The sequence below is a fragment of the Corylus avellana genome, chromosome 5 (genome assembly GCF_965113065.1).
Source record: "Corylus avellana chromosome 5, dhCorAvel1.hap1.2, whole genome shotgun sequence".
NCBI lineage: Eukaryota > Viridiplantae > Streptophyta > Magnoliopsida > Fagales > Betulaceae > Corylus > Corylus avellana.
In genome coordinates, this window is record NC_142494.1 from 16,673,984 (window position 1) to 16,700,904 (window position 26,921).

Genomic DNA, 26,921 nt, shown 5'->3' on the forward strand with positions numbered 1-26,921 from the left:
CGAGCCGAGCTTGGACAAGGGAAGCTCGCCTAAGCTCGGTTCATTTACACCCCTATGTACATTATGAGTAGCGTGGGTCACTTGAAGTTGAACTCGGTCGGGCTGCTAGTATATGAATGGTAGTATACAATGGCCGATGCATCGACATTGTATTACAGGTCTCTTAGGACAATGCTAACCTTGCTGAAAATTAGTAATATCTCAGGTAGACTAGACATGATAGTTATAACTTATTAAAACATTAGTTTTCTGCATTAAACCTCTTAGGTGATTGCTACTAGAATTACACCTCTTTATTTCAAATAAAACGATACTTTTATGGTGTATTAACGGAGACAATACATTTTTTAAGTTCTTATCGAAACTGCTTGTTTATTTCCACTCATTAATAGTGGCTCATTTCATACCCAACTATGAGTTTTACTTACTAAGTCTTTAGACTTATACAGTTATTATATCTTGTAGGAAACCATTTTCTAAGGAGATGATAGTGATGAGATTGCCACTGCAGGTTATTGAGTTAATTAGCATGTTTGATTAACGTAATTTGCATTTCAATTACTACCATGTCTATGATTGAGGATAATGCATGCTGTCATTATGATTTATAGTTTTCTCACATTTATTTCACCTTCATTTGCATTTACTCTGATTATTATAAGAGGTGCGATTTCCCAATTAGTTACCAGTTAGCTGCATTGGGGTAATTGCCAATAACCCTACTAGACTGGTCAAGGCTAGATTTTGGGACGTTACATGTGCGCTTCCAAGGATGCAATACGGCCATTTGGATCATTAGAAGTTCCAGGTTGTCCATCTTGACGGTTTGGATTGGGAATCTCATCTCCCCAAGGATGGTTGGGATCCCTTGAATGTGTAATCACCGGCATGACAAATTTTGTCTAGAAATTAAAGTTGTTCCCACAGACGGCGTCAAACTATTTGCACAGTTTTCGAAATGGGTGGCACACATGAGCCGGGATAAGATGCCACCTATAGAAAAAGCAAATTTTAGGATAAGAGCTTGCTGGGTGTGCCAGTAGGGGATAACTTCGATGCCTAAGTCAGTAGATGATTATATATGAAGAGTAGTCAATAAATGGCTAAAAAATTCAACCCTTGTTACCTAGTAGGAGCTTTCATTTTATAGGGCTGCCTGGTAGTTGATGCTAATTGCTGCCCCTATTTTCTCGGTACCCACGTTCTTGAGGAGTCTGCTGCAATTGCCTATGATCGTGGGTCATGGCTATCATGGTGAGAGTGGTTGAGGAGTGGTGTGAACACATTCGTGCTTACAACACTTGGTGATCTTAGCTGTCCCACTACTCTGTTGGCATAATGGGCCACGTTTAGCTTGTGGGCCTAGCTGGCCAACTTGGGCTTTAAGGGTCTTAATGGATTCTGGCTGATCTATTACCCAACAATTCTATATATATTGGTATGAATTATATATTATCACTAGGGGTGAAAATGCAGGCGGATAATAAGTGCTCGTAATCTGTTATCCACATACGCGGATGCAGATGTGGATAGCAAAAACTAATATCTGCAAATGTGGATGCAGATAACAGTTTTAGGGTATGCAGATGCAGATATTATTTACATCCGCATTCCTTTATATATTTAATATATATATTTTATACAGACACACACACACACACACACACACACACCTTGTTAAGTGCCAAAATATTCGTATTTTACCCCTTAAACTTATATTTGTTAATTCCTTAGTGTTGTTAGTTTGTGCGATTTTATTTTCTTTTTATATTTTCTTTGTTTTATAGGTTTTTGGAAGAAAAGAAAGCATTTTTGGAAGTATCGGAGTTAAAGGATAAAATTGTGAAAAAGCTAGAAGACTTGAAGCAAGCAAAAGCATTCTGGTAGTGCGATCGATTGCAGGTCCCCTACGATCGAGCGCACTTCCATAGAGGTCCAGACATGAAGAGCGAGGCGTGCGCTCGTGCATACAAGAGAAGACTCGATCGTATTGCAATCGAGCGCAGGAGACATACGATCGATCGCAGATGTGCGATCGAGTGCACACGGGATGCGATCGAGCACACCCGTGCGCTGGAGAATTCCAGAAGCTGCGGCCAGACTCCCTTTGCTTTCCATATTAGGGTTTTTCTAGTCCTAGTTGCACTAGGACTAAACCCTACGATTTTACTAGGTTTTCTAGAGTATTCTTAAGCCTATAAATAAGACATCTAAACCTTTAGAATAATCATGCTTGAATAGACATAACTTTGGGAGAGGAATTTGGAGGATACTTCTAAGAGTGGTTTTCGGCTCTTTTTTCCCTTTTCTTTTTAGTTTTATTTTAATTATGTGTAACTAAATTACTTAGGATGACTAAATTGAAGCCCTAATTATGTTTATTTAATATTTCAATATTGACGCCTTTGTGATAATCATATTGTGTTGCTTAACTTGATTAATTCCTGTTTTCTTGAATTCTTCATGTGTATGTGATTTGTCATTATATGTATGTGATATGAATTAGTTAACTAAATCAATTTGGATGATCGAGTCCTTGGTTTAATAAGAGTAACAAAAGAAATCCACATCGGGTTCTTAGGTTAATCAACATGGGGAACTATGAGTAGACACTCATGCCCTAGGCCTCATGTGTTTGTTGATTTCTACAGATTTATGATTTCTTAAAAAACAACTTAGTAGACACCCATGCTAAATTCTTTAAGAAAGAAAAGAATTAGAGTAGACACCCATGCCTAATTCGTTGCTTAGGGAAATCAATAGCTTAAGGAGTAGACATCCATACCCTTAGGTTGGCAAACATTAAGTATTCATAATATGATTGGATCATTGGTATATTGTTATATTATTTAAGTATAATTAGTGGTGGGTATTAAAGCCATACCTTTAGCTTTTCATTTGACTTTACATCTTTTTATTTCTTCACAATATCAACTTAGTGACAATTTGATATTTTTATCAATTCTAAAACAAAATCAACAATCCTTGTAGGATCGATCTCGTACTTGCTGCACTATACTATCGTTTGATCTTGTACACTTGCGAGTAAAACGTACTAAATATTATCTATTAATTTAAGTAATATTTAGTACAACACACACTAACCGCGCGGATGCAGATAATAATCGGATGATGAGGATGCAAATGTAGATATCAAAAACTAGTATCCGCATTTTGCGTATGTAGATATTGCTATTATTCACATTCGTATCCGTATTTGCACTCCTAATTATAGCCAAAATTAATCATGTAAAACACACCAAAAAAAAAAAAAAAAAAAAAAGGGAGCCCCTACTATGCGGTCATGCTGCAAAAGGATTGTTTTGCAGCATCCACTCTTATAGTGACACATCACCAAGCTCATTTTGACAAAATAAAATCAAAACACTAAATAACAGCAAATTCACAAACAAAACACCACCGGCCAGCAAACCCACAACCAAACTACCGCCGCCGGCCAGCAGCATCCCACGGCGCCGGAGACTTTCTTCTGAATGTCATTTTTGATTGCAGGTCTTCTCTTCCTCCTCTGTTTTTCCCCATTTCGGTCGGATGAAATGATTTGGTTCTTCAAAGGTAAAATTCATCCCCTTTGCTGTTGATTCTTGAATTAAGTTGGGTATTTGATTTTGAGTGTTCTTAATCGAGTGGGTAGTGCTATGTTCTTTGTGAAATTGGTGTTGATGTTTGGTTTGTAGTAGTGCTTTTGGGGATGGTTTGGCCGAATGGGTTTGGGATGGGGATGGTTTGGCCGAATGGGTTTTGGATGGATTTTAATGGGTTGATTGTTGAGAATATTTGTTTCCCCAATCTGGCGTGACCCACGGCCAGCGTGGGAGAGAAGAAGGAAGAAATGGGAGGAAGAAGAAGGGGAGTTGTCGGCAGGAAGGAAGAAATAGGAGAGAAGAAGAAATGGGAGGAAGAATCTAGTGTTTTAGGTGTAAGATAGTTTTGTACATTTTTCCTATGTGTCAATGTTCTATTGGGGGCTGCAAAAGACTACTTTTGCAGCTCGACCGCATAGGAGGTTTACTCAAAAAAAAAAAAGAAGAAGAGCAAAAGCCTGCCTTTCAAGTCTTGGCCTGAGGCGGCGATTGACACTTGACACCTCTAGAGAAGCATATTTCTGAAACGGGTTTGGTCCTTTCTTTTTAAACGGGTTTGGGCCTGTCTTTTAAACTCGACGCGACGACGTTTGATGTTCCTCTGTTAAAGGCTTCCATTTTTAGCATCTCTCTCCTTCTCTAGGGTTTTGACGACGTTTGATCTGCCTTTCAAGGCTAGGTCCGAGGCGGTTTTCTTCCAATTATATGTCGCATTTGGTTTCTGGGAAAATTACAAATTTGCCTGGAAATGGTATGGAAATGTTATAGGTGGAATTTGCTACTATCAACCTCGAATCAACTCTTTATCACCACACCGCCCCTCCTTCTGCCACTTCGCTTCCTCTCAACAGCCACGGTATGCGTAACTAATCAAACTCCGCAGAAAATTTTCCGGGGAAATCAAGATAATCCCGAGAAAAATAAGCGCTTTTTCACTCATCAGACCGTACATTCCACCTTACTGGACTGTCCTTCTGATTTGATTGCATTGAGCTTCTTTTTATGGTTTGCTAAGCAACCCAACTACTTCCACGACACGACGGCGTTTGACCACATGGTTAGTGTGGTTAAGCGCCTTATGGAACAGTATAAAACGGTCGGGGGGGTTGTTAGGGGACTAGAGTGTGTTGGGTGTGTTACGAAGGCACGAACGTTTTTGCTTTTATTGAGGATTTATTGGCGTGGAGGAATGTATGACATGGTTTTTGAGGCTTTTGAGGAAATGCGTAGATATGGCTTTGAGCCCAATACGTTTGCGCGTAATGTGATTATGGATGTATTGTTTAAGATTGGGCGTGCCGATGTAGCTATTAAGGTTTTGAAGGAGACCCAGCTGCAGAATTTTTTGACATTTAATATTGCATTGTGTAATTTGTGTAAGTTGAATGATTTGGTTCGAATTCGGGAGGTTTTCAGGATGATGTTGGGAAAGGGCTATCATCTGAATGCCGAGACATTTGAGATGCTGTTGAATTGTTTTTGCAAGATGAGTAAGCTAGTTGAGGCATATCAAGTTCTGGGTCGAATGATTACTTTGGGAATTCCTATTCATGTGAATGTGTGGAGTATATTGGTCAATGGGTTTTGTCGGCTGCGCAAATTTGATATTGCGTGTGATTTAGTGGAGAAGATGGTTAGGACTGGTTGTTTTCCCAACGTTGTAACATATACAACTTTAATTAAGGGATTCATGGAATCAAAAATGGTTGATGATGCGATCCAGATTTTAAATATCATGGAATCTAGAGGCCATGCCCCTGACTTGGTTCTATGTAATGTATTAATAGATAGTCTCTCCAAGGTTGGGAGGTATGATGATGCACTTGATGTTTTTGTAAGCTTACAAACACAAAATATGGCACCTGATTCTTATACCCTCTGTTCTTTGTTAACTACTATATGTTTGTCTAGGAGGTTTTCTCTCTTACCCAAGTTAGTCCTTGGAATTGTTGTAGAAGCAGACCTAGTGGTCTGTAATGCACTTCTAAATATTTTTGGAAAGGCTGGCTTTCCATATCTTTCTGTGGAGTTATATAATGATATGTTGGGTAGTGGTTTTACACCAGATAAGTATAGTTTTGTTGGATTACTAAGTGGATTATGTGAAGCCAGAAGAATTGATGAAGCAGTTAATGCGTACCATGGGATCCTCATGAATTATCCTGGTCAGGATGCTCACATCCATACTGTAATTATAGATGGGCTTATAAAGGTTGGTAAATTTTATAGAGCCATAAGGCTATTTAGGAAAGCCATTGCTGAGAAGTATCCACTTGATGTTGTATCATACACTGTTGCCTTCCGTGGACTTCTTAAGAGTGGTAGAACTGGAGAGGCTTGTACCTTGTATAACCAGATGAAGGAGGCCTGTATATCTCCCAATGCACATATGTATAATGTAATGCTCTCTCTTTTTTGTAGACAAAGAGATCTGAAAATGGTGATACAGTTGCTACAAGAGATGATTGGTGCAAGAATAGAACTGAGCTGCAATACTTCCTTCAGGTTATGTAATTTTCTTTGTAGATCATGCGATTCGAGTTCAGCTGTTACTCTGTTAACTGAGATGAGAGATTTGGGGTTGATACCTGATGAGGCAATGTGTGCTCTATTATCCAATCGACATGTCCAACATCTAAAAGTAGATGGTAAGCGCTATTCTTTGTTAAAAGGTTATTTGGAAAATGATCTGCTTGTAGACACATATAGCTCTGAAGACCTTTCTGATGTGGCTGCCTCAGTGGTTTGAGATTCATCTATTCTTTTCTCTATAATTCAAAGATTCATCTGATGTTTCTCAGGCATCCTGAAGGTGATATTGGTATCTATAATCCTTATTCTGTTTCCTTACTTATATTTGAATTTGACATGGTCTTCTGTTTTGTTTCCTTGTTATGTGTGTTATCACGTAATTTAGTTTTTTTTAGATGTCTTTTATATTTTAAAACATTGGTCATAATACATATTCACCTCAGATATTACCAAACTATAAAAGCCTGAACTGCTCTTGTGAGGGGTTTGAAAGAGAGCTAATGGTTTTGTTAACTGCTATTGAAGTGAGTCGTGGTTAGGAGGATCTGGTTAGTTCCCCTTCTTCTCATGCTAAGTCAGTGAATAGAGGCAGGCATGAATTAAAAAGAATTTCTTGTTCTATTAATTATGATCTTGAGGGTGCTTCTTAAGCAGAGATAGAGGTACGGTGAGAGGTTCTTCTTGTTCTTTATTAAGCCTGAAATTTTGTCTTGAAATGTTAGAGGGTTACATGTGAGGGGTAAACACTAGGGTTAGGAATCTACTCAAAGAATGGAAGATCAGCATTTTTTTTTTTTTTTTATAGGAAACTAAATTGGAGTTTTTATCAAGGGTAAGGGTGGAGGTGCGTAGCTTGTAGGGATGTCAATTTGGAGATTGGTGTTATTTAGATTTGAGAGGGGCTTCTGGGAGGGATCTTTTTAATTTGGGATTAGAGGGTGGTGAAAAAAATTGAGAAGTTTTTTTTCTTAGTTGTTGTGGGGGGAGATTTAATATTGACTTTGAAAGAAGGTTATTATGGGATGAATTGGCAAGATTGCTTAGTTGGTGGGATATTTCATGGTGCATTGGGGGTAATTTAAATATCATCCCCTTACCAATAGAGAGATTGAGCGATTCTTGTTTCTCTTTGGCTATGGTGGAGTTCTATGATTTCATCTTTGAACAGGGTCTCATGGATATCCCTCTGGTAGGAGGTAATTTTATGTGGTTTAATAATTGGGACCCTCCTTCGTGGTTCAAAATTGACAGGTTTCTTTTTTCCCCTGACTGGGATGCCCAATTCCCAAATGCCTCTTAGAGGATGCTCTCTAGAATTTTATTGGATCACTTTCCTATTTTGCTTGATCATGGAGTTGCCCAAAGGAGCATGAGATATTTTAAAGTTGAGAATATGTGGTTCAAATCAGAGGACTTTATGGAAAAGGGGCGCATTGCGCTTTTTTTGATATATACAACATTACTTATAAAAAAAAAAAAAAAAAAAATCAGAGGGCTTTATGGAAAAGATGAAACAATGGTGGCTGTCTTACAGTTTTCAAGGCTATCCTAATTTTATTTTGGCATGTAAGTTACTTTGAAAATTGACTTGAAGAAATGGAATGGGGAGATGTTTAGTAATGTTGAGAAGTAGAAAAAGTCTCTTTTGGAAGAACTCTGAGGTCTTGATGTTTTGGCTGAAGAAAGAACCTTATCTGATGTTGAGAATTTGAGAAAGGCTGAGATTATTAGTTACTTGGAGAGGACTAATTTAATGAAAAAAGTAAGTTAGAGATAGAAATTGAGGGCTTTTTGGTTAGGAGAGATAAGAATACAAACTTTTTCCACTGAGTGTCCTATTCGATCAAACGAAACAACACCATCAAATCTTTAGATATTAATGGCTCAATTTCTTCCAACATTTCAGATATTAGAGAGCATATTCTGCATTTTTACAATTGTCTTTACTCGCCAATTAGCTTTAACTCAAATGATACTTCCTCCCTTTGTAATAAGGTAGAGGGTGAGATTGTGGGTTTAAGTTCCATTGGGTTCGTGAGTAAATTACCTATAAAAAAAATTGTCTTTACTCTGAGCAGTTTAGTTGGCGGTCTAAGTTGGATGGTTTGTTTTTTGTTTCTATTGGTGAAACGGATGCTACTTGGTTGGAGAGAGCTTCCAAGGAGAGTGAGGTTTTTAAGGTGGTGAATACTCTGAATGGTGATAAGGCCCCAGGCCTTGATAGTTTCTCGTTGGCCTTCTTTTAGACTTGTTGGGAGGTTCTTAAAGAAGATTTCATGAATGTTTTAATGAGTTCCTGATAGAGGTAAGTTTGAGAGAAGCCTTAATGCAACTTTTATTGCTTTTATTTCTAAGAAAGCAGGGCTGTGGATGTTACGGATTTTTGTCCTATTAGTCTAGTTGGAGGCGTCTATAAGATTGTTTCAAAGTTCTAGCTAACAAGCTGAAAATGGTTTTGGAGAAGGTTATCCCCAGACTCAAAGCTTTTATCAGAGGGAGATAGATTTTTGATTTAGTCCTTTTTGCTAAGAATGCATTGACAGTAGACTCAGATTAGGGAAACTAGGTTTTCTATGTAAACTAGACTTAAAGAAGGTGTATGATCATATCAATTGGGACTTTCTATTGTATACGTCAAGGAGATGTGGTTTTGCGGAGAGATAGTTTGAGTGGATAGCTCACTGTATTTGCATGATGTGTTTCTTTATATTGATTAATGGAACCCCCTCTGGCTTCTTTAACAGTACTCGTGGCCCAAGACATGGGATCTTTTATCACCTTTGCCTTTTGTAGTTGTTATGAAGGCTTTTAGTAGAATCTTATCCGTGATGGTGAATAGGGGGCTTTTATTAGATTTTTTCGGTGGGGTAAAGAAATAATGATGAGCTCATTCTGTCTCATCTCTTGTTTGCGGATGACACCCAGATCTTTTATGAAGAAATCTAGATCACCTCTGTCGCTTGCGATGTCTCTTCTTATGCTTTGAAGTTGTGTCAGGTTTGAAAATTAACTTGGCTAAATCAGAGCTCCTCCCTATTGGTGCTGTGGAAGATGTTGAATGCTTGGCTTGTATCCTTATTTGTAGGGTTTCATTTTTGCCTATGAAGTATTTGGGTCTTCTGTTGGGAGCTTCTTTAAGGAAAAATTAATATGGGATGGTATTATTGAGAAAATGGAACGTTGTTTGGCAGGTTGGAAGCAACTCTACTTGTCTAAGGGTGGTAAGATCACTTTGATTAAAAGCACTCTTTCTAATTTCCCCACTTATTATTTGTCTATTTTTCCCATCCCTATTGGTGTTGCTATTCGTTTAGAAAAATTTCAGCGGGATTTCTTGTGGGGTGTTGTCGGGGATGAGTTTAAATAATATCTAACAAACTGATAAAAGATTTATACTCCATTATCTTCAGGTGGTTTGGGGGTTAGGAATTTGCATCTTTTTAATTGAGTTCTATTAGGGAAATGGTTATGGTGTTATGCCATGGAGAGAGAGGCTTTGTAGAGATTGGTTGTGGATGTTAAAGATGACATCATGTGGGGAGGGTGATAGTCTAATGTGCTTGTGTGGAAATATGTTAGGAGCGGGTGGGAAAGACATCCCCCAATTGATTAGATTTGAGGCGGGTGATTAATTGAGTTCTATTAGGGAAATGGTTATGGTGTTATGCCATGGAGAGAGAGGCTTTGTAGAGATTGGTTGTGGATGTTAAAGATGACATCATGTGGGGAGGGTGATATTCTAATGTGGTTGTTGGGCCTTATGGGATGGGGTGTGGAAATATGTTATGTGTGGGTGGGAGAGACTTCTCCAAATTGATTAGATTTGAGGTGGGTGATGGTGCCAAGATCAGATTTTGTCATGATCGATCTGTGGGGATCAGACATTGAAGGTAGTCTTCATGGATTGTGTAGTTATATCTTGCTCAAGGAGGCCTCGATGGCAAATCATTTGCAGTTCTCTAAAACATCACCTTTATCAAATCAGTGCATGATTAGGAGGTGGATTTGATTACCTCATATTATATTCTCTTGTATTCCCTAAGGTTGGACTCCTTCCACTAAGGAGGTTTTTGAGGTTAGATCTTTTTACAGTTCGCGAATTCCCCTTGATCACTCCTTTTCCTTGGAAGAGCATTTAGGGAAATAAAAGCTCCTTTGATGGTGACATTCTTTGTTTGGATGACAACCTTAGGGAACATCCTAACTATGAATAACTTGAGACACCTTATAGTGGTGGACAAGTGTTGTACAGTGGGGAAACCATTGATCATCTTTTGCTCTACTGCGATGTATGTGGGAATGGATCTTCCGTCTTTTTCGGGATAGAGTGGGTCATGCTCTAATGGGGCGTGAAGTTGTTTGCTTGTTGGAGCATTCTTTGTTTGGATGACAACCTTGGGGAAGATCCTAACTATGAATAACTTGAGAGACACATTATAGTGGTGGACAAGTGTTGTATGTGTAAGAAGAGTGGGGAAACCATTGATCATCTTTTGCTCTATTTTGAAGTATGTGGGAATGGATCTTCCGTCTTTTTCGGGATAGAGTGGGTCATGCCCTAATGAGCCGTGAAGTTTGTTGTTGGAGAGGATAGTTTGGAAGACAATAGTTTAGTGGTTTGGAAGATGGTTTCTCTGTGTGTAATGTGGTGTATTGAGAGAGAACGTACTGCTCAAAACTTTGAAGGTTTTGAGAAGACGGTGATAGAACTAAAAGTCATTATACTTCATAAAACTGTTCTCGTTCCTTTAATTTGTAGAAATTCTTGAGATGTGTTATTCGTTTCCTTAATTACTTATAAAATAAGTTTGTACAAAATATAGTTGTTTCTCATTCCTAGAACCTCTATAATTTTGGTTATCGACTTTATTTAATTAGCAGTCTTCATGCTTTGCAGTTTTATTTTTTGACTGAGGATGAGATAACACAGAAAAATATATCGCTACTATATATGATATAGTATGCACAAATAATTTTTTTCATAGGGATCGAATCAATATTATGGGACCTTCCATGCATATTGATCAAAAAGTTTGGTTTTAAAATGCAAAGCACAACAACTAATTATCGATAACTTTTGCGTTTATTTTATTTTATTTTATTTTTTTATGGCTTAGAAAATTTATGATAAATATTGTGCAAGCATAAGCGGTAATGAAGTTTTAGAAAGTAAGGCTTGCTTTTGTAAATCTTCATGTGGTTGTATTGATTTATCTATTTTCATTGTTGCAGATGGATGCTGCTATTGGAGGATAAGTTTGCAGGAGTTCCTGAGATATATGTTTTTGGCACCAACCTAATGGAGATGGTAAAAGTACCTGGCCAAATTATTTTTCAAAATTATGGACAAAAGTTGAAATTTCTGTGGAGTTTATGATACATCCATTCCCCTTGTATTTGCATCAGCTTATGTGCTTAAGTGCTTCAGTTATGGTGTTGGAAGAGACCCCTCAAGTGCTGCATAGTTTGAGTTAAATAATTGAAGAATGGTTTCCAGGGTTCAGAAAGGTATGGAATCTTTTTCTTTTTCCTATTATTATTGTTAATAGTTTAGTAGTAAGAAGATTTGAGGGGGAAAAGAAGGGAGGAGGCTACAGGATTTTCCAAGAATCGAAACACGCTCTGATACCATGTTAATAGTTTGGTAGTAAGAAGATTTGAGGGAGAAGAGGACGAGGCTGCTGTATTTCAGCTTATTTTTAACCTAATACAAACATCCTAATATATAGGATTAGGGAAATATCACAATGACCAAACTACCCTCAAACCCTAATGACTTACTAATTCTAATAACTCTTCTAACAATTATTAATTTATTTTTTTGTAAAACAAAGAAATAACAGTTGTTTGCTCTCCCTTCTTTACTGTCGGACATGAAGCTTGCACATGTTTCATTTTTGCGTTACAAGTACTTGAAAGGAAAACAGTGATTAGTTTAGTGAATGTGGTCTACACACCCTTTTTGCTGTTATTGTCTCAAATTGTTTAGTTATATATTATATATACTATGTATGTGGTATTTATCTGAATAGGAGAGAGAGTCAGTTCTATTTCCCACATCCCCAGTGTTGCGTAGTCTATTAAAATATCTACCTACAGTTTGGGATCTGTCTAAATTTGGTGAATAAAGTACCCTGGATTGATTTTGGTAGGGGGGTGGGGGGAGAAGGGTTCAATTTGTATAGTGTAATTTCAGTTTAATTTTAATTTTAGAAAAAGTAGTAATTCAGGGGATAAATTTTCTGGGTTTTGTAGATCAGTTTCAATTTGTGTTTCCAAAAACTGTTCTACTCTCTGCAAATTTGACAACCACAGGACCTCACTCTCTTCAACTTTGCAAGCAAGCTTATGGCACATCTCTATCTCTCTCTCTGAATGTCAGTTATGGCTTTTGGTCCGAAATTATGTCATTATGACTGATATTTGCTTTGATTTGCAGACTTGCTCACCAATGTCTACAGTTGTGACCAGAGTTCACCATCAACATACATGTACAGCGACATGGAAATGGTATGTTGAATTTATTCTCTAAATCACTTGAACTGTTGTTTCGATCACTACCAATGTTTTGATGTGTTTTATCCGGTTACAATTTTCTTTTTTGCTGTGTTATTATTATTATTTTTTAAAAATTTTATTTTAAATGCTTGGCAATATTTATTTATTTTTTAATTTTTTAATTTTTATCTTTCCATCATTTTCTTTGTTTCCAAATTGTCTCTCTTGTTTCTTGAATAATGATTGGAATTAATAGATCTTATGTATTCAGGAGTTCGATCTTGTGGACAATTTTTTATTGAGTTTCAGCGTAGTGTCAAACATTTAAGTGTTCTTGGGGAGGAGTTGCTAATTTTAGCTTCAATGGAGTATATTTCCACTAGAAACGATTTTTTTTAGTTTCTTGTCGGAATTGTGAGTTAGTTTACTATTTGATGGTGTTAGGTTTTGAATTGCCAAATTCAGTGACAAAATAGGTTCGTTTGCCAATAAGCGTATGGACGAGATGGTTATAATTGAGTCATCGAGACACTTGCCAACAATTACGTTTGCAGCACGTTCGGACGAGGTACAAATTCCAGATTTACAAAGACGCTCGTCGGAACGAGATGGTATATATATTAGGGTTGGCAATTTTGACACGACCCGTGAACCCGACACAAAAAAACAGGTATTGGGTTTGGCCTTATCGGATTTGGGTCTTAATCGGGTCTACCTGTTTAAGACTTGACTAATTTCGTGTTTGGTGGGTCGACCCACCAGACCCGGTTACTGTTTGGGTCTGGCGGGTACTAATCGGATCTGACGGGTACCCACCAGACCCGGTTAAAAAAAAAAAAAAGTCAAAAAATGAGCATATTTGTAGTGTTTCATAATTCATATCTTTAATTACATGAGATGGATCATGGATCCTTCAAGACTTCAAGTAGACAACACTGGGCATAATGGCCAATGGGAACCTAATTTGTAATGAATCTAATGATGTAGTTTTGAGTTTTGTTTCTTTTATTATTATTATTATTATTATTTTTAATTTTTAATTTTTAAATTTGAATTTTATTTATTTATTTATTATTATTATTATTATTATTATTATTATTATTATTATTATCTTTTTCTTTATTGCTATGATGGAAATGTCTTGGGAAATTTAGTTTGATCCATACTCATTTCATATATACAATTTAGTTTGATCCATACTCATTTCATATATACACCATTATATATATATATATATATATATATATATGTGAAATTTAATATGAATAGTAAAACACAGAACATCTAAACTGGTCATCATAGCAAATGAGTCTCCTTAAAGAGAAACTAAAATCATTGTTGCATTACATGAAATTATGGAAATGGACTATCTAATATTCTAATATCTATAGAGTTGAAAATTACTAATTTTGTGAATGTTTTTATTAACAATTGTATTGGTATTCATGCATTATTATTACAATTTTTTTTTTTAAATTTTAATTTTAATTTAATTTTTTTTTTTTTTTTAATTTAGGGTTTAGAGTTTTTAGTGGGTCGGGTCGGGTTGGGTTACCTGTTAAGAGAATGGGTCGTGTCGGGTCGTGTCTACCCAATATGACCTGTTTATTGTAAACAGGTTAAACGGGTTGTGTCGAGTTACTCGACTATTTTCGTGTTATAATCGTGTCAGATCCGGTTACCCGTTTAACTAAATAGTTTGGTGTGGAGATTAATTTAGTTACAGTTTTGTTTAAGTATTTGAAGACTTATACGCGGCATTTGGTTTAAGAAATTTAGTATTTTTTTTTTGTCAGTATCAACATTTTTGATGTACGGGAATTTGGATTTTTGGGAATGTGACTAAACTCGCATTTGGGAATAATTCCCGAGAATACGAGTCTGTTTGGTAACCTTGCTTTTAGATACTTAAATTCTCCCCTTACGGCATAAGAGTGGCCTGGCCTCTTAATCCGCCCTCTTTGGGCTCCTCCAAACTCGGTGTAATAACAATCAGCTCATTACTTCTAAATCAGCCCAATCCAAACCATTTAATGACCAAGTTTTATTCCTCAGTTATTCAAAATTCATATTAACCTCCAAAAATCATTCTTAGCCCAATTAAAACCCTTTAACACCTCTAAAAATCCTCCTTAGTAAAATAATAGCATGAAATAAAATACCACAATAACTTCAAAAATATGCCTTAACTCAAAAGATTACGAGTCCTACTTATCCCTACAGTAAATTGTTTTATTCGATTTTACCCAAAATTTTTATAATTTAGAGAACAGATCTTTTAAATTCGCCAAAACTAGCACTTCATTCTTAAAGTTTAATAAATCTTTCTTACTCTCAAAGAGGTAAAATTAGAGGTGTTACTCGGCAGCTCTATGACGCTTGCCGTAAACTTTAGGTAGTCCTGTGATAGTTGCCATAAACCTTCAGTAGCCTTGCGGTAGCAGCCATTAACTTTTAATGGCCTTGTGGTGGTGGCCATGAGCTTTCGATGACCTCGTGGTGATAGCAAAACATTGATGACTACCATGAACTTCTGGCAGCCCCACAGCGGCCACCAGAAATGTCAAATGGCCCTACAGTAGCCGCCCGTGTAACCTGCAATAGTTTTTATTTTTATTTGTTTGCTTTTATTTCGGAAAACTCTTTTCAATTTTTCATTTTTTAAAAACAGTTCTCAAAATTTTACAAAACGATTTTTCGTCTGTTGAGTTATGTACAACACTTTAGTCAAATGTGGCTTCATTGAATCAATTTTCAAGTTTTACATTTTCAAGACCCAAAACGATTCTAAAAACTTTACCGAACCCATGTCCAATGTTTGGTTTATTTCTAGGCATATGTACGAATTATTTATCATTTCCAAAATATCTTTATATTTCTCTCTTCAAATACATAAGGCTGTTTGATACAAAAATATTTAAAAATCAAACAGAAACGCAGATTGAAAAAGAAGCAATCTAGGCAAAATTGACAAACATAGAACTTAAAGAAAAGTAACTAGAGAGAGAAAATAGTGGGAACAAAAACAAAAAAGCAAAGGAGAAAGGAAACTTATGCGTCCTCGAAGAACCAAAAGAGGCTCCACTAGATTTCAAAGAGTTTTGTAGTTGGCTTAGGGAGGATTTTTTTATTTTTTATTTTTATTTTTTTAGAAGGTTTGGAATTGAGAAAACAAGGATGTTTAGTACCCGCAATATTTTTGTCTTTTAGAAGGAAAAAAAAAAAAAAAACTTACTTCAAGGTGAAGGGAAGGTGGATTCCCATATCCCGAGCGAGGAATCCAGATTTCCAGCAGAAGGCAGTTGGGGAAAATGCAACCAAACAAGGTAATTTCTAGTGGTACTTGGAGACTTAAAACAAATACTTCATGATGAAAACTGGAAGATTTGAATGGCTAGTTTGCAATACTTTAGGACTATTATGCTTTAAATCTCCTAAATAGCAGAAAGACAAATCAGTTGGATTGTTGCCAACATCCATATGAACCTCCAAGGAATCATATCCATGCTATGTGACTTTGATACCAGAAAGAATCATGAAATGCAGTACTTGCTTTGTATGTCTATTGTGATGTTAGCTTTCTTTCTTCAACTCATTTCAGTATTATCATCACACCTCATTCTTTTAGCCTCTCGATCATCGTCAAAGCAGCCATGGCTTGATTCTGCTTTATCATCTGCACTACGTTCACACCTCAATCTTTTGGCCTCTTGTTCATTGCCAAAGCAACCATGACTTGATTCTGCTTTATCATCCCAAAGGACTCTTTTAGACCCGGTCGCAGCCTGATCTGGAGACATATCTTCATCATTAGTAACAACAATGGCATCCTTATTCGATGTAGAGGCATAATGTATCATTTTTCCATCAATAACCTTGTCGTATATTAGGCGAACCCCTGTCTTCTTAACATCGATTCCTGACCCAAAATCCACGATAACTTCTACTTCGTCACCGGTCTCCAAATTGAAGTTACTTTTAGGAAAATTGGCTTGCCACATGTGATCTTCATGGGAGATTACTACATCAATTGTTACTGGGCTTCTAGTCTGAATTGTAGTCTTGGTATAATTGATTACTGAAATGCTTGGAAGATCTTCGGTTATTATCTTGTCAAGACATGATGAATAAACAATGCATACAGTGAACCCTTCAATATTACGATCAGTATTGCAAGGCACTTCAAAACAGACGGAGGGTCCCTCATCCTTAAAAGTAAACCTTTCAGGAATATCATTTCCAGGGAGAAAAATGCCAAAATAACTACCAAAACCGCTCAGAGTCCATTCCTGTACCATCAAAAGTATGATGTATATATATGAGCAGTACTTTGAAAAAAGAAGGATTTGAGAGAGAGAGAGAGAGAGAGAGAGAGAGAGAGAACCTGTAGGATGCTTTGCTTAAAAGTATTTGTTAAACTGCTGCACCCTTCCATGTGAATGACGCCAATGGATTTCAACAACTTATCTAAGCCTATAATCTCGACTAATTTATTGCAATTAGTGAGGGACAAAGATGCCATATTTGAGATATTTGATAGATTTGGCATTCTTTCCAACGCCATGCAGTTTGTTGCATACAAACTAGTCAAACTTGGTGGTAAATTAGGAATTGATTGAAGCTTTGTGCAATAATCCAAAGTGAGAGTTTGGAGCTTTGAAAGACCACCAAGGCTCGATGGTAGGCTATGAAAATGATTGTTTTGTAGATCTAAAGATCGAAGAGAGCATAAACTCCCAAGATCTTTAGGAATTGCATCATCTGATAAATTGCAATCTCTGAGACATAAATCTCTTAGTGAATTCAAGCCTTGTAGTGAAGCAGGCAAAAGATTGATTGACTTGGGAGTTTTCCTTGGGGATATCCAAGACCAAAAGAGTGAAGGGAGTGACTTATATGGTGATCCTTTACACCCACACAATGACAAGTGTTTAAGGTTCTTCAGTTGTACTATGGTACATGGCACTTGTCTTATAGCAGTGTTATCTGCAAGAAAAGTTGTCAAGGATTCCATCTCCCCCAATTCGTCAGCCAAATTGTCAATTTTAGAACAACCAGAAAGAATGAGAGTTTGAAGAGACTTCAACCTATAAAAACTCCTTGGCAGAGTTTCAAGACTTCTGCAATCTTTCAGATTTACCAAAACAAGATTATTAAGATCTCCAATGGATTGGTGGACCTCAAACAAACTTGTACAATCTTTGAGTATTAATTTCTCGAGATTAGGGACTCTCGTAAAGTTAGGGGTCTGAGTGAGGTAATGAGAATGACTGAGATTTAGGAATTTCAACTTCTCGAACAGTTGCTGAACAAAAGAGAAAACAAAGAAACAAAAATATTAGCACCTAAGACGTCAAAAATATTAGCACCTAAAATGTCAAAACTTATGGCTTAGTGGTTATGGGTATAATATACCTTTGAATTTTTCCAAGCTTGTGTGAGATTGCTATACCGTAAGTCAATCGCAACTAGGTTTCTTGAGTAAAAGTTGTCTGGCAAAAACTTTAGTGGGAATTCGTGCCAACGGAGCCACCTTAACTCTTTCGAAAAGTGTTCATAATTTCCAGTAAGGTGTACATGGTCAAGTTGGAGTAATCTCAGTCTCTGCATCTTTATAAATGCATTTGTACTGAAATTCATCTTACTTAATCTTGGCAATTTTAAAGAAAGTCCTTCAACTGCTTTTGTTCCCTGCTAAGAAAAAGATTTGTGTGGTGCAATTTTAAAGCGGTTATATTAAAGTTGATATATATTTACTTCTGAAAAAGCAAGGGGAAAGTAAACTTATCCCCTTTAACCAACACTTTATTTACAAATACCTTTTAAACTTTAAAAATTGACAATAAACCCCTCAAAATATGCTACACTTTCAGGTTATTGTCTCCGTTAACTTCGATGAAAAATTCTCCATGTGACCAATTTGACATTTTCAAACTGGTATACTCTGCTTAAATGTGTAAAAATACAATAACGCCCTTTAAAAAAGACTACCATAGCCTCCCCTTGCCATGGAGATTACGAGTGTCAAAAAAAAAAAGGTACCAACTGGGAAACCGGTTTTGAAACCAGTTGGAAAAAATTAGTAACCGGGTACCCGATTTTGGTTCCGGTTTTTGTCACCCGGTTATAACCGGGCAATCGGGTATATATATATATATATATATATATATATATATATATAAAAAAAATAATATATATTTTTTTATTCTTAATCTTTTTAGGGCATTTTTAAACATTGAATTTTTTATGGCATTTGTAAACATTAGATTTTTAGGGCATTTTTAAACAATGAAGTTTTAGGACACTTTTAAACATTGGATTTTTATTTTTTAGGCCCAAAAAGCCAAAAAAACAATGATTTTTTAAGGATATTTTGGGATTTTTTTATTTTTTATTTTTTTGGAACAATCACAACAAAACCCAACTTATTAGGACAAAAATACTAATTGTGTGTTTTTTTATTTTATTTTTTAAATGGACAAAACATTGTTAAATTAAGCACACAAAAATTTGACCCAATATCTCAAATACGCCCAAAAATTAGGTCCAATACCTAAAATAAGCCAAAAATGATTTTTTTTTGTTTTTGTTTTTGTTTTTTGTTTTTAAAAAACCGGTTACCCGGTTTGGATAACTGGGTACCAACCGGAACCGGTCGACTATTGTATAACTAGGTAACCGGTTCCGGTTCTAATTTTTCAAAATAAAAAAAGAGGTACCCCGGTTTCGGTTCCCAGTTTTGGCCAATAACCAAGAACCGGGACCGAATTGACACCCCTAATGGAGATTCATAGCCTAGTTGTGGGTCACTATGGCCATAGACCTAGGACCTGGCTGTGGGTCTCCATGGCTGGGACACATGATGACCCACGGCCTAGTCTTGGGTCTAAGGAGACTCACGGTCAGGTTGCACGTCTCCATAGCTAGGGGAGCTGTGGGTCTCTGGCCATGGAGTTCTCCACAGCGAGGCTGTGGTGAATTCAATTATTTTTAACAAATTGGCAGGGTCTTGACATGACACATTCTATACTTTCCATCCAACTAATTTGTAGATTTAACTAAATGACAAATCAAAATAGAAACTTTAATTTAAGAGATGAATTGCAATAACTTAAAGTTCAGAGGTGATTTGAAATAGGTCAATGATTAGAGGAATGTTGGGCATACAAACAAAATTTACAAAAAAAACTTTTACAACATGATGTTGCACAATATGATTGGAAGGAAGATAAATTCAACTTTTGAAGAACCCAATCATATTGTGCCACATCATATTGTAAAAGTTTTTTTGTAAAATTTGTTTGTAAACTTAACATTTTTCTAATGATTAAGGGGTAAACAATTTATCCTTTACTTTCTTTTTTAAATTATAGAGAAAAGTTTTACCTCATGTTTTGCCAATATATCAAGTGCATCCTCATGCAGCCATAATCTACTACACTTTCCCGGCATTTTGGGATATTCGTCATGAACAATTTCTCTTCCCATGTCTCGAAGCAAATCATGCATGATGAGCTTGTTTCTCTCACCAATTGAAAGAAGACACCGCTGGATGAGGACACTAATTCCAATCTCTGCAAAAAAACCACATGCATCTAATATTTGTATAACATAGTTTTTGTCCATTCCGATAAAGAAACATGATATATCAAGGAATATATCCTTTTCGGTATTATCTCTTAGTGCATCAAAGCTTATTCTAAGCTTTTTTTGAATTTGATCATGAGGGATCCTTTTTAATTTTTCCAATGTACTTTTCCATTCCCGCATGCTCCTAGTGAATAGAAAAGAACCCAAAACTTCAAGAGCCAGCGGTAGTCCTTTGGAATAAGCAATGACACTTCTTGACAAGTCCATAAAATCTTCGGTGGGATAACTATTCCTAAAGGCATGCCAACTAAAGAGCTCCATAGATTCATTTTCACTCATTTCTTTGGTTGTATATACTCCATCCACTTCAAGTGCCTTTAGCAATTCCTCATTTCTAGTTGTTATAATAATTCTACTTCCTGGGCCGAACCAATCACGACTTCTTGCTATGACATTGAGTTGCTCCAACTGGTCTACATCGTCAAGTATAACAAGTACCCTTCTATTGCGAAGTCTTTCTTGTATCATAATAACTCCTCTATCAACATTATTTACCTCTATCTTGCCTGTCTTTAAGATATCAGAAAGGAGTTGCACTTGCAATCGAACTTGACCATCGGGTTGCTTAGAAGTTTCCCTAATATTTGCAAGAAAACTTTTACCTTCAAAATTATGAAAAAATTGGTTATATATGGCTTTAGAAATGGTTGTTTTCCCCATTCCTCCCATTCCCCAAATTCCTACAATGCGAACATCATTGGTTCCAACCCTTAGCAATGAAGTGATGTCTTGCACACGAGAATCTATTCCAACTGGGTAGAGTGTGACATATAAGTATGTGCTGTTGAGTTCTCTTGAAACCTCTTTAACAATTTTCCTAATAAACTTGGCTTCATGCCTGCAAATTATTTGGAAAGTTTGGTACAAGTAAGCATTTGAATATAGTAAATATTTCATGATGACAGATAAAAGCTAAGAGCATATTTTGGCCACTCTCCCTAAAGACACTAGTACCTAAAATACTACTTGGGCCAAATTTGATTTTATTTAAACATTTGTGAGTATCAACTAGCTTCTAAATTTCCTTTTTTTTTTTTTTTTTTTAATACAAAAATGTATACATCATATCCCAACTAAACCTTGAGACTTCTAAAGATAAAGTTCTACCTCGCTCTTGTCATGTAGCCCATTCGACCTCTATTGGACCAAAAGAACGAATGAAAAGAAGCATAAAATAGCTAGAAAATAAAAAAAGTGGGCAGTATACATGAATGTGCTGTAGTACAAAATATGAAAAATGCTTTCGGATACATTTGTATTAAACAAATTTAACCTTGTTAACTTTAACTTATTCTGTCTTGATATTCGCTGCATCTATTATTCGTAGCACTGCTTTGATTAGATTTTATTACTAGTTCTTTGGGAAAATTTGAACATAAACTCTTATCACATTCAGTCTTTTTCCTTTTGGTTCCATCCTGCTATTATCATTATTTTTGTCCATCAAATTTGAAATCTATAAGAGTAAAGTCAAAGATCTAAAAATGATTGTTTAGAGCGCACTTACCTGTTTGCAGTGTTTCTTAGATCCCACCCTGACAAATTAGCAGCCTCAATCAGAGCTCTTCTCCACCTGAGCACCTTATCTATGTCCAACAAGTAGCGCTTTTCATGTTCAGAAAATGCTTTCGCAAAACTACCCGTTTGGTTGCGCACATCCGAGGGTTCAACATCGTAGAAGATAGGCAAAACCAGCTGCCTCACTGTTCTTCGGCACTCCATGATCTTCACAAGTTCCTCCAGGCACCACCTGGAAGCCGCGTAGTTACTAGAGAAGACGATGACAGAGATTTTGGACCTTTGTATTGCCGACAACAGTTCGGATGTAATATCTTCTCCTCTTCGGAGCTCGTTGTCATCTCTAAAGGTATTGATTCCGGTATCTCTTAAAGCAAAATAGAGGTGGTCAATGAAATTCTTGCGCGTGTCTTCGCCTCTAAAACTCAAGAAAACGTCGTAGGTCCAGCTGGGATGGGAGGAGGAAGATGAAGAGAGGAAGGTACTGGCAGCCATGGTCCAAAGAGAAGTTGGTGAGAAGTGGAATATGGCGAAGGACACGGAGATCACAAGGCACGGTCAACTTCCAAATGCATTATTTATGCCCATCATTGGGCGTGAAAGTTGGTGATCCAACGTGTACACGTGAACAACTTGGTTCTTTAGTATATCACAATGGGAGAGGAAAGTCAAACTTCTTATTTGTTTTTGTTTTCCCTGTAAGAAGACAAGTTCCCCTTCCTTTTGTTTTTGGTTTTTTGTTTTTTGTTTTTTGTTTTTTTTTTTTGCTGTTTTTGTTATATATATATATATATATATATATTTTAATGGGAATCTTTCAGAATTTATTGAAAAAAGATCAAGAGCTTAACAGCTCTTACATACATAAAGCTCTGATAAAAAATAGCCAAATGCTACGAAATTACAAAGTCATAGATATAATCAAAAAATTCTTACAATCAAATCTCATATATGATATCCGTTAATCCATGTGCAACTTAAGTTATGAAACAGATTTGTTATGGGCAGACTAGATCTAAGACGAATTAGGATCAACGGCAATTTCAAAGAAATTGCCCATCCCCAATTTTGACCATCCAAGCCGTTCTTTCCATGAACAGCCTGAATTATGCCACGTGTGTACAAATTTTATTTCAAAATTTGAACACAGCCCCTTTGTTTTAGAAAAAAAATCCCTCGCCTACTCGTTGCCTATTACATCTCTCTCATTCTCCCTTCTCTCTCTCTCTCCATGATCTCCATTGTAGAACAAGCCATCTCGATTTTCTCTCTCGAGGGTTTTTATATTTAAAAGCATCAAGTTTTTGTTTAGTAGTATTTAGTTACTTGATTGGTGTAGACCTATGATCATCCTCTCCCATTTGTGAATCAAGATCTTGAAAGAAATCTGAGCTCCTCTTCACCAGCAAATTTGGCAATTTGGGTTCCTCAAGTTTCACCTCAACCCCTCCATTTCCTGTGTGTCTTCCCCGGACTGTTAAATATCATATCTAAAAGGTGTTAAAAATTTCGGAGAATGAGAGATGTTGAGACAGTTGTCAACCTTGGTAGTAACTTGATTCAAAGGCTTGCTAAGAGCAAAAATGGATCAGTAGTAGCAGACCGTGAAGTAGGGGGTGTAGCGGTGGTGCCACCTCTGATGCCTAAGTTAGAAACTTGGATAAAATGAGAGTAGATAATAAAAAAGATAATAGTAAATTGAGAGGAATAGTGATGGAATTCACCCTGTCCTTTTATCGTTGGTGGGCTTCTCATTTTATAGAGGCTGTGAGTGAGTGGGTGAGTCCATGTGGGACTCACTCGACTCCCTTGATATATGGAAGTGGTTAAGCAATTTTCTCCTTGATAATCTCTGGGGTAGTTTGCCTGGTGATTTGGCATGCACCTAGACTCCTTTTAGGATATTGAGTTTGTTGAGAGGATATCTCTTATTGAGTTTGTTAAGTGGATATCTCTCCCATAATAATCTCTGGGAGGTTGCATGGTGCTCCCTTCATTTACCTGGATTCATTTTAGTGAGATCTGGCTAGTTATCTCCCAATTTGGTTTGTTATTCCCAGATTGGGTTTGTTGGAGCTTCGCTTCCTTGATTATCGGTTTAGCATAATATGGTGCATAACGGCACGATTTGGGGGGCGTACCAGGCGATGACACATATGTTTGGAAACATGCGCTTGGCAGCTTAGTGGGTCGTGGCCTTTAAACCATAGTGGGCTTTTTATTTGGGCTTGTTGGAAATATTTGTTCTCAAAACATATTTTACATTACAGCTGTGAGAGATAATTCCTCACATCAATCTAGTCTTTCTTGACCCAAAGGTCAGGAGTCAACTCACGTCCTCGACCCAAAAGCCAGGACAAAAAGAACAAAAAATAAATCAAAGTGAAAAATTAAAAACAACAAAATCTCACCAGAAGCAGTAGTAGAGGAGCACGGCCTCGTAGACATCCTTAGGAAGACACGACTTGGCACGTGACAAACAAACTCCGACACGCGAGACTCCGTTAGTTGATCAACAAAGAAGCAATGGAATGCGGAGAAGCCGATCGGAACAAGTAGATCTGAGTATGAAGTAGTAGATCTAGATCTAGATCTACAAATTAGATTTAAAACAAAACTACCAAAACGGAGACTAAAAGAGATTATAGAGAAGACACCGAGTACTACTACTAGGGAGAGGAAGAGAGAGAGGGACAAGGAAGTGGGAGGAGGGAAAAACAGTGAAGCCGTTCTTCCCTGCTCTGTGTTTTTTTCTTGCCCCCAAAGCTCTGTTTGAACTTTTTATGGCATATTAAACCTAGTCCATGATGTTTTTTGTATGACCATGGATTCATTTCGAAGTAGCTCGAATCGAATGAAGGTGCATGTTTATGTGAATAATGCAATTCAAATTAATTAACTTACAATTAAAGGGTCTTCGTTAGACCTTGTTCCCAAATTGGTTAAGACTTTAGCTATTCTTTGTCAACTAAACTAATTGGGCACATGCATTTCTTTCCCTACTTAAGACCACATTCTCTGAGAAACTCCTCATAAAAAGTATATTTTCTTTTTATATATTTATTTATTTATTATTATTATTATTGTTTTTTATTTATTTATTTTTTGTTACTATTATTATTTTTTCAATTGCAAGTTCAAATCCCAGTGCGGATATGAAGATAATTGATTATGGTAGCCTAAGAGCATTTACATCCGGCTCAACAAATATTTAGTTAAAAACACATTTTTTTATTTTTATTTTAGATATCAACTTTTTCAAATTATCTACATCTGGTTCAACATTTTAGCTATTCACTTTCACTTTTTCATTTAAAATATTATTTCTTTATCTACTTTTCATATTCCTAAAAAAGAGAGGGAGCAAGATTACTTTTATTATTAATATAAATAAGGATTTGTTGAGCTACAGTGCTTAGCAAATTTCCTGAGTAGTATGTAGCAGCTCAACAAATTCTTAGTCATTTTATTGAGCCAAATGTGAAGCATTCTTTGTTACATTGCTATTTAAAATAGCCAAAATACTAATTTGTTGAGGCCAATGTGAATGCTTAAATTTCTTCAAAATCACCCTAACTTCAGGCTTTACATCTGGGTTTCAAGAGTAAAAAAAATCGCACCACAAACAGTAAAATAAATTGATCAGCTAAACTTTTTACTTAATTATTTGATTAATTATAGATTGTCACATTAGATTGTAGAAGACTTCATAGTAAATTGGTAGTAGTACTTTCTAACACCACTCGTTTGTTAATACACAATTCATATAACTCCCAACAAGATTTTTTTTTTTTTTTTTTTGCTTTTTATTTATTATATTTGAAACAAAATCTTATATTTGGAGACCATTGGAACAATACTTTGTTAGTTTCCTACACCAAACATTACAAACTACTTTTATTGCAGATTTTGAAGCTAATATTTTTAGGTTCACTTTTTGTTTTGCTTAAACCATGATTTTGCTACAGTGATCATTCAAAGGTAAATTTTAAAATGTTTTATTGTTTCTCTTTTCTCTCCTCCCTGTCTCTTTGTTGCTCAATCTCTTTGGTCTGGGTTGACGTAAAACATATTCCTCACTCTCCTAGCCCAAACAGTTGGTCAACTGAAACACAAAGGAAATATAACCCATAATTATATTGCAGAACAAACACCCATTCTGGCTTTTGCTGCTTCTGGGTTTGTGGTGGTGTGAGTGGGAATCAAAGGGTTGGGAGAGAAGAAGAGGAACAAAGGGTTTTGGGACGAATATAATAAAAAAGATAAGAAAAAGAATATTTAAGTAGAAATAGAGAATATAATAAATAATCTGTTGAGGTGTATATAAAAAAACAGTAGTCAAAATAGAGAATTTTACCATTTGATTAGCTATTTTACATAATGATGCTAGAGATGCTCTTAGAGTATATGGTAATGATAGAATCCTTATCATATACTCTAACACTTGGAATAGCCATTCTCATTACCCATGAGGGAATGATTATTCCGAAGTTATTTGATTCCATGATTTCCACCTCCTTCTATTTTCAATTAAAGCTGCTCATTTTTACAATAAAATAGTCATTTTTCGTACCAAACCTACCAAAATTTGGATACAACTTAGGTATTGTTAAAAAAAAAAAAAAAGCTAGAGATTTTTGGTAGTTTTTTCAAGAGTCCAAATTTAATTTCTAAGTTATTATAATTATTATTATATCACCAAACCAAAAACTACATACACAAACTAGAGAGAATGAAAGAAACTTGGCAACAAGCATTCTGCAGCAATCAACATTTCAGTACAATATATATTTTGAAAGAAATCAAAATTCCCCCCCAACCCATCACTTACACGAAATCTACACAAACAGAGGCGGCCATGGCTAGGTGTGGTAGCACAATCTTTGATTACCTTTCTTGACTTGTCTTTTCCTTCATCTTCAGTGACCAGGATGAGCCCTTTGAGCCCTTTGATCTTCAGGAAGAAAGGACACTTTTTATTTTTTTTTATATTCAAATAGGGGAAAAGGAATGGAAGAAAGGGTACTTGATATATGTAAATTATATTCATTTTATATTCAGATTTTTACTGACTTTTTTCATTTAAAGCTGCCCTATAAGAAATATGGTTACCAAAAA

At 36.1% G+C, this 26,921-nt stretch overlaps 3 protein-coding genes across 12 annotated transcripts; 1 reads left to right on the forward strand and 2 right to left on the reverse strand.

The window, feature by feature from the left end:
• Window positions 1-4,255: 4,255 nt before the first annotated feature.
• LOC132182981 (Pentatricopeptide repeat (PPR) superfamily protein) lies at window positions 4,256-21,990 on the forward strand. Of its 10 annotated transcripts, none has more exons than XM_088516560.1 (6): window positions 4,256-6,417; window positions 11,370-11,445; window positions 11,544-11,645; window positions 12,393-12,488; window positions 12,577-12,647; window positions 21,803-21,887. In XM_088516560.1, exon 1 carries the CDS (start codon window positions 4,354-4,356, stop codon window positions 6,352-6,354), a length of 2,001 nt encoding a protein of 666 aa, XP_088372686.1. In that variant the 5' UTR covers window positions 4,256-4,353; the 3' UTR covers window positions 6,355-6,417; window positions 11,370-11,445; window positions 11,544-11,645; window positions 12,393-12,488; window positions 12,577-12,647; window positions 21,803-21,887. The 10 variants fall into 10 exon arrangements, with proteins under 10 accessions (XP_088372686.1, XP_088372683.1, XP_059452344.2 ...); XM_088516557.1 differs by lacking the exon at window positions 21,803-21,887 and adding an exon at window positions 12,907-13,609; XM_059596361.2 differs by lacking the exons at window positions 12,393-12,488; window positions 21,803-21,887 and adding exons at window positions 12,907-13,003; window positions 13,080-13,609.
• Window positions 16,036-17,736, reverse strand: LOC132181907 (disease resistance-like protein DSC1). Its single transcript, XM_088516561.1, has 2 exons — window positions 17,020-17,736; window positions 16,036-16,924 (listed from the first exon to the last, which is right to left on the reverse strand). Exons 1-2 carry the CDS (start codon window positions 17,647-17,649, stop codon window positions 16,223-16,225), a joined length of 1,332 nt encoding a protein of 443 aa, XP_088372687.1. The 5' UTR covers window positions 17,650-17,736; the 3' UTR covers window positions 16,036-16,222.
• On the reverse strand, window positions 19,955-22,352 carry LOC132183256 (disease resistance protein RPV1-like). The gene is made up of 2 exons (XM_088516562.1): window positions 21,793-22,352; window positions 19,955-21,123 (listed from the first exon to the last, which is right to left on the reverse strand). The coding sequence occupies exons 1-2, from the start codon at window positions 22,296-22,298 to the stop codon at window positions 19,998-20,000; spliced, it is 1,632 nt and encodes a 543-aa protein (XP_088372688.1). The 5' UTR covers window positions 22,299-22,352; the 3' UTR covers window positions 19,955-19,997.
• Between the last annotated feature and the right edge of the window lie 4,569 nt (window positions 22,353-26,921).